At 45.9% G+C, this 21,225-nt stretch overlaps 1 protein-coding gene across 1 annotated transcript in view; it reads right to left on the bottom strand.

The window, feature by feature from the left end:
* Positions 1 to 1,567: 1,567 nt before the first annotated feature.
* Positions 1,568 to 21,225, bottom strand: part of fam222aa (family with sequence similarity 222 member Aa) — a gene marked incomplete at both ends in the record, with an annotated part of 44,851 nt that continues 25,193 nt past the window's right edge. The window contains 3 exon segments of the mRNA XM_080043069.1: positions 1,568 to 3,042; positions 19,338 to 19,452; positions 19,456 to 19,480. Coding sequence (XP_079899195.1) covers positions 1,568 to 3,042; positions 19,338 to 19,452; positions 19,456 to 19,480 — 1,615 coding nt within the window.

Raw genomic sequence — 21,225 nt, 5'->3', positions numbered from 1 at the left:
ACTGAGCCTCGTCTCATTTCATCTGAGTCAGGGCATGATTGTTTTCATTTTGTATTAGTTTGTAGGATTAGGGGTAAATAGTTTCCCCAAAAAGGGACTTCCATTTGCGCTCCCACCTTTTTCTGTCATTGTGATAACATTTGACAACAGTAGGGGATGTAGCAATGTAACTACAGGAGTCATGTGTGAACTTGATCTCTTCTCTAGCTCCAGAATAATCTAAAGCCTCCAATAAAAAGGAGCAAGATTTGCAAGATGTCTTCTGTACATTACTCAGATATGATTTTTTTACGAGACTGTTGAATCCGTTTTTTAGTATTGGTGGTAGAAATCATGTAATGACACAATTGAAAAGAAGAAAGTCTGAGGATTTTGAAGAACACAAACTAATAAAAATGCACACACGCGCATGCACTCAGCCACATACACGCATAAACATACATGTAAGGTTATGTATATAACCTCCCAATCACATTCTTCATTGTAACATTACTTTTTCATGTATTTCTTTGCGACATTTTAGTTTTAAATAAGTATTTCAAGATTTATTGTATATTCCAGTGTTGGTTAGGAAAAAGAGCTCTCCGACCAGGTTCTTACAGAACCAAAGCAGCGACTATGCCTCACACAGGGACATAAGAAACCGCACGTCAGCTTAAGGAGGAATTATTAACTCATAAAAACAAAGTGGAAAACAACCAAATAAAAAAAGCATTCGAGACACTTTTCCCCTTAGCAGCCGATGCATATAATATACCTACAAATATATAAAACAACAAAAAATTGGTTCAAGTTTTTCAAGTTTCTTAAATATATCATATCCAAACTACCCAATTCCAAACTTCAAAGTTAAAAAGATTCAAGCAGTGCAATTTATGTATCAATTATAACAGCAATAATAACTAATATTGTACTATCCTTTTAATTTAACCTTATGATCCTGGTTCATACCCACCCGAGTACTGCCCATAAATTTAGTATTCTGATGTACTGTATCAGTACATTTGTGTGTCTGTATGAGTTCATGTTTGTGTATGTGTATGCGTGTGTTCATCTGTGTACTGCGTTACAGAGTTTTGGATTTTGAGAGCAGCCCTAAACTTTGGTCCTTTTAAGACCATTTCAGTGACAACCTACACAGTAGCTTCATCTTTAGTATTTGGAAGGGGGTAACAAGTGGCGTATACGCTTCATATCAACCTATGATTCTCATCCAAAATGTTGAGGCAAGTAAAACAACAAAAAAACTGAAGAAAAAATATAAATCAAATCCCAAATTCCTATTGGCAAACCACACAATGGAACATCTGGAGAATCTTGAAATCCCTTTTCTCTCCCACTGGCAATCACTACCACCTTTCATTTTTGGGATTCCCACAGCCAGCCTTGAAACCTCCAAACCATAGGGTCACACAGCACAACAACTGCTCTTCTTTAAGCTCCCACACTAGTTAAAGCAGTGCAACTCTCAACAATCTGTACCCAGGAAAAAAACATCAGTTTTTTAACTTTGATTTTCTTCACAAATTCATAACTCTTGATTCTCTCCCTCCTATTCCTTTCCCCTCTATCTGTAAACAGGGAGGCGGATGTGTGCATGCTGGTGGTCTAACAGACGTGGCACCGACACAGTCTCGTAGCCTTTGCCAAGCATTTGCTCCTTGATGCAGGGTGGGTGGATGTCGTTGATCAGGTACTCCAGAGACTGCAAGCTGCTGCTCAGCACCGACGTGTTGCACATGCTCTTGCTGGGCAGGCTGCAACACAAGCCTCCCCCACTGTCTATAGCAGGGTGGTGATGGTGATTGTGGTGGTAGTGGTGGTGGTGGTGGGGGTAGCCCATCTCTCTGTGGCCTGTTGCCGGCCCTCCTCCTGAGGTGCCCAAAAGCTCCTGGGGATTGTAACAGTCACTGTCCGGTGTCACAAGCACACTGTTCCACGGCGGGGCAAAGTATTGACCCACTGAGAAATTCCCATGCATACCCACACAGTTCAACGGGGAAGAGCTGACTTTGTCCATCCCGCCTCCTCCGCTGGCGCTCGCCATCATGTGGTACGGTCTGGAGGAAGAGGAGGACACTTGGGCCGCCATCATCCCCCCACCGGTTTCGGGGGACTTGCTGATGGCGCCCCCTCCTCCGCTCCCTCCACTGTACATGCGGAGCACTGCCTGCTGCTGTTGCTGTTGTTGTTGTTGCTGTTGTTGATGATGTTGATGTTGCTTCTGCCAAAGGATATAGTCCATGCCATCTGCATACACACCAGTCTTCATCGCCTCTGCATTTTGAGCCGGCAACCCGGGCCCTGTGTACACCATATTGGCCTGGGGACCCATTCCTACCACGTAGCCCCCACCTGAGGAGCTAGAAGACAGCCCCATGACAGTTGTGCCCTGCTTGGAGGGGCTGGAATTTAAGGGCGCGGTGGCAGCCCCCTGTTGGCACACCTGCTGCAGAGCCTGGGCCTGACAGTGCTGGTTAATCTGGTAGATGATGCTCTGGATGGAGGGGAGGTTGGACTGTGGGGGCAGGGCCAGGCCTCGACCCCCTGTTACAGGAATCACCGAGCCGGCTACAGTGACATTTGGGGGAACCGATAGACCAGGGCCTTCTGGAGGCTTTGAGGGCCCAGTGTGGTATACCATTTGGCCATGGTTACTGGCTAAAGTGCTGCTATTAGGGGGTGGATACGGGGCAACTGCTATGTGGGCAGGAGAGAGCTTAGTCCGTCGGCCTTCTGAGTTTTTGAGAACACCTTTTGAAGGGACAAAGGTGGACGAAGATGATGATGAGGAGGAGGCCTTGAGGATGGCGAGCAGGCCCTGGTAGCCCCCTGTGTGGAAATGTGGGTAGGGGCTGTAGCGTGTCCCTGTGGTGTCGAATCCATTCACGGTCCGGTTAAGGTGCTTGTGCTGGGGAACCCTGATGTTGGTGGGGAAGATCTTGATGGACAGAGGGCTGTTGGCCGTCTTCTGAGCGAAGGCATCGAGTTCCGCCGCGGAGGGGTAACGCGGGGAATGTGTGGTGGGCACCACCAGCTCACCTGCAAGATAAACAGAGAGAAGTGTGAGTGAAATGACCCAGGTGAAAGAAGACAACTCATGACGGCTGCATGCTGACAAGAACAGAACAGCAGACCAAATTACCAGACATACAGTATCTAAGGAGCCGGCAGCAATGGCCGCCACAAAGTCCGATCAATCAGTTGATAACCACTATACTCTGCTGCAACAGGAAAACCTGGCAGGAGTGACTACATCTAAGGCAGATTGAAAAATGTCTGCATTTCTTCAAGAGCAGGTAAATAAAACCATAGAAACAGCAGACATACATCAGAACAACCGAAACAGAGTCTGCACTTTTGTAAATTAATTGTCATTCAGCTATGTTCCGTAACTCTCCTCCTTCATTATTGCTTTTTTCCATCTCATTTTCACACCCTCCCGTGGAAGTTCATCCCTAGACAAATGGATCTTTTAAAAAACTCATTCTGTCATAGCCTGGTACCTTAGGCGCTGTTAAATCAGTCCATTGTGAAATTAATTCGGACTCTCTTTAGCATTGAATTGGGTTAGCCTTGGATACAAGAGGGATGAAGGGGAGGGCTAAAAGCTTGTTTAATTTCAGTGGCACATATGAGATTTATAAGTGGTAACACTTACAGGGTCTTACCCTTGGCCACAGAATTTTCACATTTATTCAATGCAGTAGTATGTGTAGAGGCCCTCAGAAAAAAACTATTAAACAGCTATTGGGAACTACTTGCCTGGTTAAAGTGAACTATATCCAACCACAGTTAAGTCAAGAGTGCTGGAGTGCTGCTATTTGCCAACTTGTTCAAGGAAAAAAATGAAAGGTTGGTTTGCAGATGAGCACATGCTGAAAAAAGCATTTCTAAAGATAGAAACTCATCATTGTTAAGATCAAATAAATATAACTTTATTAATGCCAATGTTAAAGTTTTGTGTGACTAAGATTTTTTCAATGATGAACAGAGAGCAGCCAAAGATGTTTTTTGTTTTCATTTGATATAGATTTTTTAGAAAAACATGACAGAACAGAAAAAGGAATTGTAGAAAATATACATACAAATGCTCTGTAATTGTTGCCATATGAAACCACTCCAATACCGAATTTCAATTCAGCAGTGAACTGGGCAAGTGAGACAAGCATGGCCGTCTCTCAATGAGCCAAGGCTTGGCCATTGTGAATTGAGGTGGCAAACAGGAAAATGTCTATTTCTAAAAAACCCACCATGTGTCATTGTTTGGGGGCTGGGCCTGGGCATGGAGGTGAGGTGCTGCAGTGAGATTGGATTTAAACGACATTATTCAGGCAATTTCATGGCTACTTAGCTCAGTGTAACCAAAAAGGGTGGGGGGTTGGGAAAATAACTAAATTTACAAGCAATATATCGGCTGCAACAAATGACTTGCAACCCCTTCAAAAATGACGTTTTTATGCAAAAGCTAACAAAACGCACAAAAATTAACGGCCACAACTGTGCCGTCAGCAAATGTCATGGCGACCAAAGGAGACTGCAGGGTGCAGGCTGTGACTAGGACTCACTCCATTTCCTCCCGATTGCAAAATCATTTTAAGGAGACTCCACAGGCAAGTAGCCACAATTCTCATTTCTTTGCTCCCATTACAGATAGCATGGGGAGTTTATTTCTACAACCCTATGGGTCTCCAACTGTGAAAATGATTAAATCTACGAGATCCATATCATAAAAGGAATAAATTAGGAATTTAACCGCAGAGGGGAGACACTGGTAATATCCCAAAACCATATTTAGTACAAAACAATTCAGTCCAGTCAGTTTGGATCATCCTGCAAAAAACATACTTCCTTAATCAGAAACTATATATTCAAAATATAATTAAGATTTTAAAAAGAGGCACACTTTAATGAGTACGTTTGAATCAGAGAGAGGGAACCTGGTGCCATCCTAATCGGCGAGGCTGAGAGTGCCAGACCAGCCTATCTAAGATAAAACCAACCTTACTGAGGCAAACTCTGCATCCCTGGTGACAGCAGTGCCATTTGCTTTGATGTTCTGACTTGCAGTGGAAAACTGACAGAAGACTTATTTCATTTGCTCAGAAGAGAAAAACATGCTCATTTCAAAGCAGATTGCTGATCCACATGCAAATGGAATGGCAGCATTTTTTCTGATCTTCTTTACATGAGGGTAAAAAAAAACCTGTCTTTGATCACCACATGGTCTAAATGAGGGAAGATACTTGGCTTTCAGGCATATCAAGGGCCTGTGCCCTGCCGCCCCTAGAAGCCCCCAGCTGCAATATGCCCATCATTCCAACTAATTACTGCCACATGAGGAAAAAAACTACAAAAACAGCCAGGAAATGTATTAAAGGGTGGCTAATTCTATTCCTTCTCACTGACTGAGTTCATATTTTCCATGCCTGAGCCTGCATTTCTTCCAAGAGAGCAAGAAAGCCCTCTCCCTCCGTCTTTTCCCAGCTTGGCCCTTGTTTGTCAATAGGCAGAGTCTTTGGCACACCAACCTGGCATCAAAGGGTTTCACACTTCACAGGCCACAGGGATTAGAGGCCTTTCAGGCCTACAAAACCCATCTCAGCTCCACAAAGGCTTCCGGTTATTAGAACCCACAGGCATAAAGGAAGGAGAGGAGGAGGAGGCAAATGAGCATCTGGATGCTTCTGATTCCAGCTTCCTCTTTAAAAATTTCCATTGTATAAATTTTATAGCAAAGTTGATTACAGTAAGTATTGCCACAAACTGAGGTGCAATTTCACTTTTGTACACACACTGTTACTGTGTGTTTGATGTGCAGGGTCTCCACATATCTCTCCTCCAGAGCAGTAAGTCTATAAGTGAGGACATGGAGGTTAAAGGAGAGAGTCTCTTTTTAGGCTGGCGCTCTGTGACTTATTGGTTTAGGCTGCAGTAGATCATAGCTATGAGCAGCAGCATACAGATGGTGCTGGCTGATAAACACCCTCTGAGGCAGCCAACACTGCCTCCTTTATGCAAGTGAGCCCTAACCTCCTCATAAGGTAGGGGGTTTCCTACACCTGTGCACATTCTCCAGTGTGGTTGTGCATGCAAACACAATGCACGATAACAGCAAGAAAAAAACAGAAAAAAAAAACAGAAGAAAAAACAACAACATACACACACAAACCTTCGCCTACAGTTGTGTGTCTCATTTGCCATCAGCGGAGCATGTTGTTATCCTCTGCTCAGTGCTCTCTCATGAAATGTAGGGCAGGGACAACAACAGGTGCCTGTGCGGGCGACAGCCTGCAATGCCTCCTGGGCTAAATGCTTCACACTCGCTTCATTTCGACATGCGACAGCCTTGTAAGGATTAATTATTTCCCCTGGGGATGGAAGAATATGCTTTTTCCGTTCCTCAGAGCAGGAGGCTATGTGCACTCACAAGCACATGAAACAGCTTATAGCACGTGAACAGGGAAACCTGGTCTAGTGCTGCTTTTACAATAAGGGAAGGGGAAACTAAGTTTCACATGAAAGGAGAGTAAACAAAACCAAGCATATGATGGAACTGCATTGGAGATGAGATAAAAGCTCAGGCAAACACATGCATTAGTTCTGAGAGATCACGCACCAGGGAGCGGAGATGGCAGGGAGGCAATTAATGGGCTGACCTTCGTCCTTAATCACCCAGTGCCTGGCACACAATGCCCATGTGTCAGAGAAGCACATCTCTAAATGCCACCCCTCATTAGCACGATGCACACAGCGAGAGAGGCTATCTGTGCAGTGTTACACTCTCCAGCGGTCGGATGGAGATAGCAACGCTGGGATAGGATAACATGGCAGCACAGAGCTGGACTGAGCTCCAGTAGGCCATGATATGATCTAGAAATCCCATTTCACTTGGAGGATGGGCACTCTCCTTTCTCTCCATTCTTGATTGGCATGAAACTCCCCAAGCGCGACGTCCTTGGTGTACCCCGTGCTGTCACTGTGATTGCATGTGTTCCTCAGTGTGTGTGTGTGCGTGTGTATGCGTGTGTGTGCGTTCGTGTGCCTGTGTGTTTGTGTGTGTGTGTGTGTGTCTGTGTGTCTGTGTGCGCGCGTTTTGGTGAAGGGGGTAACCAATTCTGAACACTCAATTAACACTCCTTTAATTAGCTAGCAGTACATTTTGAATTCTGATGAAGTAATTTTCTTGGCGTGAGGGTGGAGGAGGTGGTGCGGGGGTGGAGGGGCTGGTAAGGATGAGGTCCACTGGGTACAAAACAGCAATAAAGAGGGATTAGAATGAATGTAAGAAATCCATTAAATTCCGAGCACTTCTTCCAAGTAAGAGGTCAAATTGTGTTGATCACAAGAAGCGCAGGCAGACAGAGAGAGTATGAGAGCAGGGAGTTAGGTTAGTAGGAGGAAGGGGTGGTGGTAGGGCAATGTAGAAACAGGGAGAGGAGATAGGGAGTCAGAGGCTGTGCGAGGTCGCAGCACCATATCCAGAAGACCATGAGAATGCTTTGCATTTTAATTACTGTAGAGGTTTAAATGAATAAGCATAGGAAAAGTAAGAGAGAAATACCCTCGCTCCCATTTATTAGTGTTCCATTTTTTTTTATGAGCAGGTCGGAGAAGTTTCTTATTATTAGAGGAAAAAAAGCTCAAACACATCAAAAAGCCCTCAACGTTTTTTTCACTCACTCCTGCAAACCTGTATCCCTACTCACCACAGGCTTTGATTCCCTCTGACCATGTGCATTGGCGAGCAGGGCTTGTTTAAATGAAGGAATAGGACCGTTTGGTTGAAATGCAATTAAGTTTTCCCTGAACTTCCAGCACGTACAACGAATTAACCTTGGCCAAACAAACAGAGCCCTTTGATAAGTCCGGGCAAGCAACAGGAGCAGAAGTGACAAAAAAGATGAAAGAAAATGTTAGCTGGCAGCCATTTGACCTGAGTGGGACAGTCCCGGTTCAAGATGTAAGGCCAGACAGGTCATTGGCTCCTTTAGGGATCCTGTCTCCTTTGAACCTAAATGCAGCTTTGTATGATGGGTCCCTTTTACCCAACTGTAATTCTGTTTTTGAGGTAGTTGCAATCAACAAAATATTCAAATTAGGATTCTTCAACTATGAGCTATGTGTTTCAGAGCACTGGGCCAGCAGGATATCCCCCGTGCTCCACAGTCTTCTTGTACCACATTTCATCACTAATGAACACTTTGACCTCATTGGAATGAAATTATTCAAATGACTAATTCTGTGCTAAAACTGTCTTCAAATCCTTCACATTATAATCGCTCAGCTTGGAAAAAGTTTGACCTGTCAAATGTTTTGCAGCCTAAAAAGGGGCAGATCCAACTGCATTGTTCCAAGGAGGAACCCTTGACCTGTGGCTATTGTTGAATCCTTTGCAGATAGGATCAGGGTCTATGACATCCTCTCCCCACCTCCGTTGGACTTCTGTAAAAGGACGGGCGGGCGGACGGGGGGAAGCCAGAGGCAGCTTCGCGTCCTGAACAATACCTGCCTTGTGCTAATGGAGGTGTCATCTGGCACAGGGCTGATTAGTCAGCGATTACAGCCAGGCCTCAATTGCCGTGACAACTGTAGCAAACACAATGGGCCCTGATAGAGCCAGCTGTTTGGTCCTCTGCAATTAACCCTGCATCCCACTCGTCTCCGGCAGTGCGCTGCCTCTAATTGACTATCGTGCACACAAAGCAGGGACTGTCGGCCAGACCCCCTGAACATAGCCCACCCCCCCCCCCCCCCGCCCCTCTGCAGAGGTAGAGATGATAATAATAAAGGCGTCCCGTGGTCTCGGCCGTCAGTCAATCAAAGCCTCGGTGCCCCACAGGAGCTTCCTGAGGAGCGAGAAGGAAGAGGAAGCACATGTATGAGCAGAGTAGTGATCAACAGAGTAGAGCAGCCTCGCAGGGGGGGCAGACATGTTGAATGTGCCCTCAGCCAGAGTACTAATCAATTCAAGTGCACGTAAGGGGAAAGGGAACCCTGCTGCTAGCTTGATATCAGAAAAGCCATTTTTAGGAACACTCATCTCCCTCTGTTCATACCAAGGTTGATTTTCCTGTGCAACAGAGGGAAAAATATCAAGGCAATTATTTGTCAGGCCTGTGTTATCTATAATTGCAGAGATAAAAATCAAACTGCATTGATTTCCAAGAGGATAGAGCTGTCTGAATGTGTGGCTGCTTGTGTCATCGTAATCATTAAACAAATGCATATTGTAAGACAGTGGGAAAAGAAAATGTGGTCTGCACCTAACCTCTCTCCTTCTCTAAATTATTCACGTTTATTTTTGAGGAGGTTGACTTATTGATGTTGCAAAGTCAACAAACAGTATAATTCACCATCACAAAGTTTTACTTTAGAAATGGTCAAATGTCAGTCACTAAATAACAAGAAAATAATTGAATTAAATGGATCTCCGACATGTAAATACAACCAACATTTTCCATGAGAGGAATCCAGCAATCACATATTGGGGTAGAGAGGATAATGACAATGTTACAGCAATCTGCATACTGATCCTTCACATGCACGTAGACATGGCACAATGTCAAAACAATGGATTTATTCATTTAAAGGGACGTTTAAAAAAAAACTTGGACAAAACTCCCAAATGTAATCCTTCACTTCATTAAAACCTGATCCTGTTTAAGGTTTAATTTAAATAGTTCCTGCACAAGCAGATGGAAGAAATACCAAATCCAGAGCCTAATTTGGGCTTCCTCCTGACACAGTCTGCAGCATGAGGTCATTTAGTCAGCCTGTAGGGAGGCGGTACACGTGTGCGGTTAATACAGTACTGAGACACAGATAAGGCCCACAAGTACAGATAACACTCGGAAAGAGCAGAGGAAAAACAAGATCCGCTTTCACTTCAGAGATGTTTGTCTATTAATATAATAATTATTTTACAGCTCCACATACATATAGCGTGATGGTGGACAATGGGTCAGATCAAAACAGCTAATTAGTTGTCTTTTTTAAAGGGTTTCCTACCAAGGAAATGTGAAATATTATACCACCAGGACACTGTCATGTTTACATTTTCTCATTAGAATTTATCTCTAAAGCCAGATGTTACTGAATCAGCCATGAAAATTAATTAGCTGGTTTGATGTGGCAACCTCATGCTCCTTCCAGACAGACCTGGCTTTTATGGGCTGTAGGGGAAATTACTGAGAATTGATTGATCCTGAAGGACTCCTCTGTACACAGGGCCTGGCAGGCAGAGGCACACACACACACACACACACACACACACACACACACACACACACACACACACACACACACACACACACACACACACACACACACACACACACACACACACACACACACACACACACTCTAACACAGATCCCGCAAACAACCGTTGATTTTACCCTCTGGTTAAACCTAACATCCTTTCTCTTTATTGGCTATAACTTCAAATTCAAATTCCATGGATGTAAATAAGCTGCATATATATTCTTAATTTCTTATTCACAAAAATCCAGTGAATACATGTGAAACACTATAAAATCAGATGGAGTTGTGGGGACAAATTACTTCAGTGCCATCTGAAAAAAAGCCCTGAAATTACAAACTCTATTTCACTCTACATGTCTCTTCCTCGTTCTGCTGCTTTTTTTCTTTCTCTTTCTCTCTCTCTCTCTCTCTCTCTCTCTCTCTCTCTCTCTCTCTCTCTCTCTCCTCTTTACCTCATCCTCTTTACCTCTTATATTTTCTTTGTCTCTTCACCCCCCTCTCTCTGTCTTTTCCTTCTCCCTCTCTGAGTAAGTGAGTTTCATCTGGGGTGCTTGCCGGGCGAAATCACCTCAGGGCGAACACTTTATTATCTGTAGTCAAAGCGTCACCACAAATACCATTCTACACACACAAGTGTCACTTTCCATTTGTCTGCACTCTGGCTGCATCAGCAGAGCCTAGCCGGCACAGAGCCTCGTCTCAAACGCGCCCTGCAGAAGAAAAGTAACAGCGTGGGAAAGCACTCGTCCTGCATTCCTGCCCCATTTACACCACAACAGCAGACCTACTGCCTTTTAACTGAATCGGAAACATTATTATCAGCACTAAGCTTTGTGAAGATGGCATTTGAAAAGACAAAAAGATAAGGTATTTACAACGTAAAGTTAAAGGCAGGATGTCAGAGCGGGCATAAAGGAGAACTAAACATAGGATTGCCCTTTAATTCAACGGAGATCACAGCACGTGTTAATTACTGACAATGTAGCTGCCTGTCCAATCAAAACAACACCAGTGGGTAGTTGATGTCCTCTTTGAGCCGCAAAGGAATGCGGGTCAGCCGCAGCCATGTCATGCCTTGTTTGAGACACTCGTGCACCAAACAAACACATAAACTGGGGCAACATGTTTACCTCACACTTACACACTGCACTCCATAAACAAAATGGTCAAACAAAGAGAACGGGCGCCATGTTCCCATGAAAGCCCCCCAAAAATAAATAAAATTATGTTCAATAGAGAAAATATCAACTCTGAATATTTCACAATATGAATCCCTCACATCCGACCTAATTTCAGGCTAGAGTGTCACCAGGCTCTTTCCATTTGCAATAATTTATGGGCCTGGACGGGAAACCTAATAGATTATAAATGGAAAAAATAACAATATTCATCACAAAACTGCCCTCTGTTTAATAATCAAGTCTGGCCAAAGGGCTTAGTGGAGTCCACGGTTCTGTATGGATGGGGGCGGGGGCGGACTATAACCCCTGGTTTGTGGGCTGTCTGTGATGAGCCAGCCCTCGGGCCTGCCTGGGCCACCCTCATTGTGCATACAGCATGGTCTAGAAAGCAGAGCTTTATCAGCAAATACCCGGAGTCAGCACAAGCAGCGGGGTGGTTATGCGTTGCGACTGGCACACCAGCCGATATTGTCATGTGCGATTAGGCCCATGCTCATGAGCCTGTGAACTCATTCCTATGGCATCAAAGTCCACCCCACATCCTACTCTCCTCCAGTTATATCCCTGCTGCCCTCTCTTCCTTCTCTAGGGTTTTTAAATGTTTTACCCGGCCCTGCCACTTCACAGTACACCCTCACCGAAGCGTGTGGAACGCAGTGCTCCAGTGCAAACAGATACAGAGTCAATACAGAGTAAAAGGTTCGACCGGTTTGATTTCCAAAACAAATCTCTGCAGCTTAAATAACTCAGAAGGGTCATCCACAAGTTAGAGCTAGCGAGTGCACCAACAAGCAGCTGGTGCCAGTTGTTTTGTCTCAGCACACCTCTCCAGATTACAAGGGCTGATAGAGAGGAACAAAGGGAGGCTCATGAAAGGACGAAATTCAAAGTGTGAGGCCATGGGAAAGATACAAACATAGGTGAAACCATTCAGTGATGAGGCAGAAAGAATTGCAGGACACAGAAGCAAGAAATAAATACAAAGAGCTAAAATCCTAACCTGAAAGATTTATGTCTTGGCCTCCATGTCCTGTCTTTAAGGGTATACACCAGGCTCTTACACCATTTTCTCAAAGGGCTACATGTGGAGCCAAGAACAAACAGCATTCACATACTCAAATGGACACGGCAACAACATGTACACAAACACACACAGGTTTGGAGCAAAGGACCCCAGAGGTACAGATTGTGAGCACATACAGAGATAAGAAAAGGAACCGGTGCAGACAGCAGAGAAGGAGGAAGAAAAGGAGAGAGTGGGAGAAAGAGAAATAGAGAGAGAGAGAGAGAGAGGGAGAGAGAGCGAGAGAGAGAGAGGGAGAGTTGAAGGGAGGCTGGAGGCGCCTGGGCAAGCCTGTCAGACCGGAGGAAGTACTGGTGCGCAGGCCTGCAGGTAAATGGAAGAAGAAAGGCGCCTGCAGGCTGCCTGAGGCAAGCCTGGGCCCTTCTGTTCTATCATTTAGGAGACAAGTCCTCCACTGATTCCCAATTAATATTTAACACTGCACAGACAACAAGGCACTCGAGCTGTGGTACACATGCCAACGAGAGGAGAGGAGAGGAGAGGAGAGGAGAGGAGAGGAGAGGAGAGGAGAGGAGAGGAGAGGAGAGGAGAGGAGAGGAGAGGAGAGGAGAGGAGAGGAGAGGAGAGGAGAGGAGAGGAGAGGAGAGGAGAGGAGAGGAGAGAATTAATAAAAATAAATAAATAAACATGACTTAATAAAATGACTTGATTCTCTATGATGGAGATATAGATATAGGCCTGTGTTTGTAGGTTTTCCTCCTCCTTCATGAATAGGAGCCTCACCAGCGAACCTCAGAAACTGTGGTAAAATGTCCCACAGGAGCGATGATTTCAGCATTGTGCTGTGGTCAGTTGGCACTCCCATGCTTTCTCCGACAAACCCTCCGCACTATTAGAGTAGGCTGAAAAAAAACACCGCCAGGGATGGTAAAATGTGGTGCAAGTTCAAGGCTGGATGAAGCCAAAACACCGAAGATATGCCCAGATACTGTTTTCATTTATTCACGCAAAACTTCGGAATTTTCCCAGCAAAATGGCACTCTTTACAGGAGACCCTTAGCAACAACATACTGATCAATATTTACCATTTGTGAGTTTCAATCATGGCTGAGAGGTTAGGGAATGTGTGGGCCAATTTTCTAAATTGAAAATTAACAGATACCGCTATGGTAGATTTAATTTATGCAAGAAAAGAAAACTGCACACAAGGGTCTTACCCAGTGTAACCAGAAAGTAAATGTTGCTGAATGGACAAAAATAAATAAAACATGATTATGTATCCTTATAAAACAACATATAAATAATACAATTTTGATTTAAACTTTCAAATGTGCTGTTATTTCCTGATGATCCAGATGAAGTAACAGGGCAGAACAAAATAAAGGCTGGAGATCTTGTTAAAAAGGACAATGAAACCTTTTGTTCTAGTCATAACTTTGTGAGTCCAATGTTGGACCACAATTACCTTTTTATTTAGAGTTTTGTAATGAAGACAGACACCACTCAATAACACTAGATGTGGGGCGCTCCGGTGGCGTAGTGAATAGGGTGCGTACCATATTGGCTCCGGCCTTCGTTGCAGTGGTTCAAGTCCGACTCGTGGACCTTTACTACATGTCATCCCCCCTCTCTATCCGTCTCCCCATTTCAATTCTGTACTGTCAAATAAAGCTTGAAAATGGCAAAAAAATGATCTTAAAAAAAAAAAAAAACACTAGATGCTGCCAGGAGTGTGCAAAACACCTCCTGAACGCCTCTGATGGTCAGTCTGTGGTGTGGAGTGTGCTCGGCTCGGACATGGCACCGGCTGCTTGTCATTTCCTGTGGGACAAGAGACGGCGGACACTCTCTGTCACCTTGCACACATCCCCCAACCTATCCCCACTCTCTGGCAGGCGAAGACAGAGGGTGTCGATGCCTTGCACCTGGGATGTCCAAATGCCAGCTCGGAGGCTTTGGAACCAGGAGCCTGTTTTCCAACCCAAGTCCCGCTGTGACCAAAACTAAAGCAGATCCCCTTTTCCTCAAGCTCACCTCCCAAGGCAATAAGATTGTTTGGCCCCCCGTGTTCACAGCAGAAGGCAGAGGGCAGAGGGGAAGGCACGGCTCGGTGGGACGCCGCCAGCCGGAAATTATCCTCTGTGTGCCAGCGCTGAGACGCCAACATGACAGAGGAGCCTGTAGTATGAGGCAGGACTAGCCACCTACCACTACCACATGGCTCTCAGTGTCTGCAATGAAGTCAAACTACCATTAATGCTCCGGGTTTTGAGATATACATATAGCAATGTGAGGAAAGTGTGAATGCAGAACCCAGCGATCCCCAACATGAGATTGCATAAGTAAGCACCCAGGAGGAGGCCGGGCATGGATAGCTGTCAATCACCTTTCACTGTGAAAAATACCTCATGACCTCTGCTTCCCTGCTGCAGACTGTGGAATAATGACAGTCGCTGTGGGCCCTCGATGGAATTCCAAATGGGAGTTAGAAACGAGCTAGTTCAATCAGTGGGAAAAGGTCAAGTGCATGCAGATTCTCTCTCCCTCGCTGCAGTCTCCACTTTCTTTCCCCCTGTTCCACTTTATGCCCCCCACCTCCGGGGCACTGAGGCAATCAGGGAAAAGGTTGTTATTTCTGCTGCTGCTCATGACCACTTTTAAATATTCAGCTGGAAATGCCCCTGCCGCCCACCCCTCTCCGCTTTCCCTCTTGCATATAACAGCAGTTGGAGTAACCCACTGCAATTTGATATGGCCAGCTAATTCCCCTGTTATGTCTCGCACCGCTTCCGACAACAGTGGAGGAGAGGTGGCTGGGTCATTACCTGAGCATATTCCCTTCTCAGTGGAAGTGTGGCTTAGGAAGAGAAGCTGCTAAAAGCAAAGCAAACTAATGGTTCTGGCAGCTCTGCCTGCAGAGGCACAGGGCTATTAGGAAAACTACAATCCCCAGGTGAACCTCCATGTCATGTCCTCAGGCTGTGTGTGACATGGCCAGGTTGTCTCTGTCGATCAAACTGGAAGAGGGCTGAACCTGGCCTGACATAGCATGAACCTGGCATATCAGGCCTTCTGGGAACTTTTCATCTACTGATTGGCACCCAAGGCCTCCTGGGTGGTGTCACACAGGGTTACAGCTGCAGGTGTGCTCCTGTGTGTGTGTTCGTACTTAGTACATGTGTGCACGTTTCTGCTACAAGTAAATTCTGGACTTTGCACCAGTTGGAGACACTTAACTTGGGAGTGGGGACCAGGTTTAATTTCACCACAGTTGCATTCATACTGAGGTGAAACAGTTTATTTTGTTTATTAGGGTTAGACAAGTAATTGAAATTTTACCAAAAGTATGCAGGATTACTTTGTGTGTGTGTTTGTATGAGTTGCAGCCAGGCCCTGCTGGGGTTAGACACAGGAGGGAACACCCAGGTTTAGCCCAAAGTCGGATCCAATCACAGGACAAATATGGGAGTGGCGGTGAGGTGTGTGGTTAATGAGGGCAGAACCTGCAGCTGGCCTGGGTAAAGAACACAAACGTGCACACCCAGTTCAACAACGACATTCCTAGAAAATATCATGCTGGTGCAAATGTAAACACTAAGTAATGATAAACAAATTAAAGAAACACTCCGCAAATATACAATGATGTTATTTTGGAGAATAGCCAGGCAGAAATATCCCCATCAGTTAGTCAATTGAGGGATTCTAAACCTGTTATTTTTTAGCTGACATGTGGCAGAGTAATTGCTGTCTGGGCCACAGAGGAGGCTGGATATTGGAGGGGGCTGCTTGGCCTGCTGTCCAGCCATCTCAGTGTTGCTCATCACTGGACTGGTGCACCTTACGCTTATGCATTTCCTCCCTGGACTTCAAATTCAGATCCACAGTGAAAGCAGACTGAGTTTACCTCTCCCCAATAGGGTGGCAGGGGTCGGTAACATCCATTCGCCCCTCTCCCCTTGCAGGGCCTTCCTCTCTCGTCTGTCTGGATGGGCGCCCTCTCTCTGGGGCAAAACACGATGAGAGGCCCTGGCTCCGCTGCCATCTCCGCCTTTCATGTCTCCATCTAGGGCAGCAGTAGAGAGACGTGGCGAGGAGAACGAAGGAGGGGGCAGGCTACAAATGTCACCCATAAGGGGGGATTTAATTAAAAATGACAGGGGCTGGCGCTGGAGAGTGCAGGCACATATGCGTGGAATTTGGGCACAGTGAAAGCAAGTGCCTATGATTTATAATTCAAGTAATGCTCTGCACTCCTTTTAATTCTACGGCCAAAGGAAAAAAAATATATCAAAAGGCCGTCTCTGTGAGGCTAATCCAATATGATATTTTTAAGGGCAGGCGGTCAATGGCTTTTTGAAAAGCCAGCTCCGTCTCCCTGCTTCTCTCTCTCTCTCTCTCTCTCTCTCTCTCTCTCTCTCTCTCTGTCTCCCTTCTCTCACTTGTCTGTCTTTCCCCACCTCCCGCTCCCTCCTTTTCTCTCCCCCTGCACTCCCAGATCCACTACAGTACCTCACCCCCCACCCCCCACCCTCCCAAAGCCCTCCGAGTCCAGACACAGAGCGGGGCTGTGATAATGGAAACATCCCGCTCTCCGCCTCCCGTTTCTCCTGCTAAGCTCTGTGCGCTTGGGGGAAATTGATTGTCTGGCGAGCCGATCTGAACGCTTCCAGCTGATGGTAGAGCCAGTTAAGTCCTTTTTTATTGAGGGTATGAGGGATTTTTAATGGGAGTCGCATCAATGAACTGTGCAGCCACTCGGCATCTGCATGCGGGGGCTTTATCTTAAACCGTCCTCGGCCTCTCATCCCGAATGTTCTGCCACCCCACCCTTCGAACAAGCACGCACACACACGCAAGCACATACACACAGAAACACACGCCTTTTGTGTAAATGACCTCAGATGCAAATGACACAGCTCAACTCTACCTCATTGCCAGGTCATCCCCCTCATGTGCTCTCAGTGACTCTGTGTCTTTGAGGGGTGTATTCTGGTATTCAGCCGGGTCACCTTACCCACACAGCCCCCATCCACGTTGGCACAAACTGGGCCACAAACAATTAATCATGGGGACCTGCTGAGCATGGTGACCTGAGTGTGCCCACTCCTGCAGCCAGACCCACTGTCTGCCTTTCTGCACCCCTTCTGGGCCTGGACAGAACAATTGCCTTATTGAAGGCCAAGAGCTGCACAGTGGTGGAAATCCAACACTTGCGCCCCCCCGCCCCCCCTCCCCAAGGACAGAAAGGAGGCTATTATGTTCAAACATCCTCATTATGAACCTCAAGTCAGTGGCTGTTCTAGTCTTTCAATCAAAGGGTTTAACAGGTGGAGCGAGAGAGCGAGACAGAGGGAGGGAGGGAGAGTCAGACGGAGAGAGAGGGCCAGTAAGAGGGAGGCAAAAGGGAAGACTGGAGACTGTTCTTTTTCTCTATTGATTTGAGTCCTGACTCCCACTGGCTGCTCCTCAATAAAGGACCGAGAGAGGAAGTGGGCTAATCCTACGAAATTGGAAGGATACAATCGATTAAGACGACTGTTGAGGACTCCCTCCGTTTCTCTCGCTCCCTCTCCATCTTTACCTTCTCTAATTCTGTTTTGTGCACCTTCTCTTTGTCCTCCCTTTTCACTTCACTTTCGCTCTGTAAAAACCTCATTAGCGAGCCCGGTTGAATCCCACTTAGCTGAAGTGCTGCTCCCTTCCAAAAGGCACCAAGAGCTCTGCCTGTCACTCACTGTTTCACACACACCTACAGTATACAGCTACATATGAAACATCCATCCAGAGCAGCAAAAACAACTCCAGGTCTGAGGACAGAGGTATACCCCAGCCTTCTTGTTGTTAGTGCCTCTTCTCTACCCTGTAGGAGGAGATTGGATTGTGATGTTGAGCTGAGATGAAGCTAATTGGCCGGTGAGGCTCTAAATGCCTCATTTCTTTGCCCAGAGCCAATCAGAGCCACATTAAAGCCTTTCACTGGGCTGTTTACAGGCCTGATACAATGTCCTACTAATGAAGAAGCACAGAAGCATGCCATCCCACACTAAGCCTCTCTAAGCTGAGGTAAAAACTGCTAGGTTATTGCAGCCCGGCTTTCCATCCGCCAGTCCTTTTAATCGGCTTGAGGTATAGCTTGTAGGCATGCCTGCAAGCAAGGGTCACTGAAGACTATGGGAGTGTTCAATAAGGAGGAAGGACCTTTCTTCACCTCATCAGGAAAACAGGCACTCACTGTAAAAGGCTTATCCAAAAAGCTTCAACGAAATTAGGGAGAATTTCACCTTCACCTGCAGCTCTCGCTAATCCCAAACTGGTTAGAACTAGTCTTGCCAGCTTTGTAACAGTTTTCAGCAGTGGCTCATCTCCGTCCCTTTACACCATTTTGTGAGAGGACAGAGGGTGGTACTCGGAGAGCAAACAGAGCAGCTGTCATGCTTTACAGGCGGCCGGCACAGCAAGGGCCAGACACAGTAAATGTTTACAGACCCTCAGGGTCACCCAGGGCCAGTGAGGCACGTTAAACACTGTCTGTTCAGCCCTGTTGCCACGACTGCACAATCAGCACTGCTAAACAGTCGCCCTTACAATGAGTAGCCAAACAACATGACAATCCAAGGTCTAAGTGCGGAGCGAATTCAACTGTTTAGAATTCCTCAGAGTAGTGAGGGAGCACCGTGACAAACAACAGAAACCGGAAATTCTATTTTCCTTCACTTATTCACAGTCAGGGTTAACTACCCGTTTCCATCATTCAGCATGACCGATACATTAAATACAAATGATAAACACAAGCCACTCTCATTCCTTCCCCTTTAGGCGTGCTGAACTCTTGACCTGCATCGTTCCCTGTCACTTTGTTAACTCACATTTCCGTCCAAGGGCTTGCAGGGGCTCCAGGGTCTTGCTGGCACACAGCGGGTGCTGGGGTGGAGGGTTTTGCCTCCTCTGCAGACAGGCCAGCATGGCAAGGTGGGCACAGTACTACAGCCGGGGGAGTTCTGCGGCCAACCTGGGGGCAGAAAAAGGAGAAAGAAAAAGAGAACGAGAGTGAGTAAAGCAGGATGGTTCAAGGTTATAGCTCCATGGCTATGTCCGGTAAGCCTACAAGAGCTGGCTCTGGGCTAGATGGGTTAAGTTTCTCACCCAGGACCTAATTGGGAAAGCATGCCCACAGCTGCCAGCCTCTCAGCTCTGTGTGCTGAATGATAAACACACACCTGCACTGGCGCAGCACGGTTGACAAGGGGTTCAGTGCACAGTCCAGGCCAGTCACTCTGCAGCTTCAAACAGCACATCTATACAGCCATTCAACCGCATCTCCTGTCTATGAAACCCTTCTCAAAACAAACACACAGGCACACACAGAAAGTAGCAACACCCAGGCACATTCCTTCCATGTGGTGATTGATGGCATTATCTATGGACAGCAAAAAAAAAAGGAAAAAAATGGTAATGCTGAGAAAACAGCAGTCTGTCTGCTACAACTTAACATGCAACAGCTCTGGGGGACTGTCAGAAAAGGCCTGGGGGACTGAGCAATGTCTGGATGTATGTGTAGCTGTGTGTTGAACTGTATGGTTGTGCGCGCTTGTGTGTGTGTGTGTGTGTGTGTGTGTGTGTGTGTGTGTGTGTGTGTGTGTGTGTGTGTGTGTGTGTGTGTGTGTGCAAATGCAATGGGTTGGGAGGGGGAGACTGCCAACCGTACATCAGGGCTAGTGACGGCACTAATCAATCTCCCTCTAGGCCATAAATCTCAAGCTCTACACTCCCACTTTTCCCCACAGCCACCTTCACTCAGAAACGGGGAAGCAGTTGTTGCTAGTTTCCTCTCAAAAAGCCCATCACAGCCCCAGTGGAAACACAAGACGCAGTCAGAGAGAGAGAGAGAGAGAGAGAGAGAGAGAGAGAGGGAGAGAGAGAGAAATATATATAAAAGGAAACCCACAGCTCCCTCACTAGGAGCCCTTAAAAATCGAGTAGCATGGAGGGTATCATTCATCAGCAACATACCAGTGTCACATAGAACAATGATGACTGATTACTAAGTCTTCTCCTTGGATTATGTGCCAGATGAGAACAGCTAAAGCAAATCATCTAGGTCCAGAAAGTGTTTTCATATGATAAGGATCGAGATTCATTCTTCTATAGTTCACTTTGAGGATATTATTTGGCTTCCATGAAAGAATGTGTTCTTACTGTACTGTGTATAACACTGCAGAAGCTCAGGAGCCATTTTGGCCTTAATCTTAGCTCTAAATGTGTTTGAGCCTTTTTCTTCCAAAATGCATCGATATGAACCACTATCGTTTCCATCTGGGCTGGTCTCCTCCCATATTAAAACAAAGAGCAGCGGCAAATATTTCATCTGAGCTGTCAGCTCCAGCGTCTCCTGCCATGATGCGTGGCAGATTATTGAAAAATGATTTCTAATGCGCCCGTCACAGGCTTGTCCCCTGTTATTTATTTTCTCAGTGAATCACTAAATGAACATTTAGCCACCTGCCATCAGTTCATTACTTAGCTGTATAGATTATCATTTTAATATGAAAGAAAGCAATTACAATGATTACGATATAAATTAATGCCAGTCCACAGAGCTCATTTAAGGAAGAAAGTAAAATGTAGCTCATCCGTGAAAAACATAAAAAATATTAAAGCACTAATAGAAGCATTCAATCAATCCGACCTTTACAGATTACAAAATGTTCCTGCAATATTTGATCAAGGTGGAAAATCAGGATTTGAAAGTAAGAT

Source organism: Ammodytes marinus (genome assembly GCF_949987685.1).
Source record: "Ammodytes marinus genome assembly, chromosome: 2".
Lineage (NCBI taxonomy): Eukaryota > Metazoa > Chordata > Actinopteri > Uranoscopiformes > Ammodytidae > Ammodytes > Ammodytes marinus.
The sequence above is the reverse complement of the archived record's forward strand: the minus strand, read 5'-3'. Positions and strand labels throughout refer to the sequence as shown.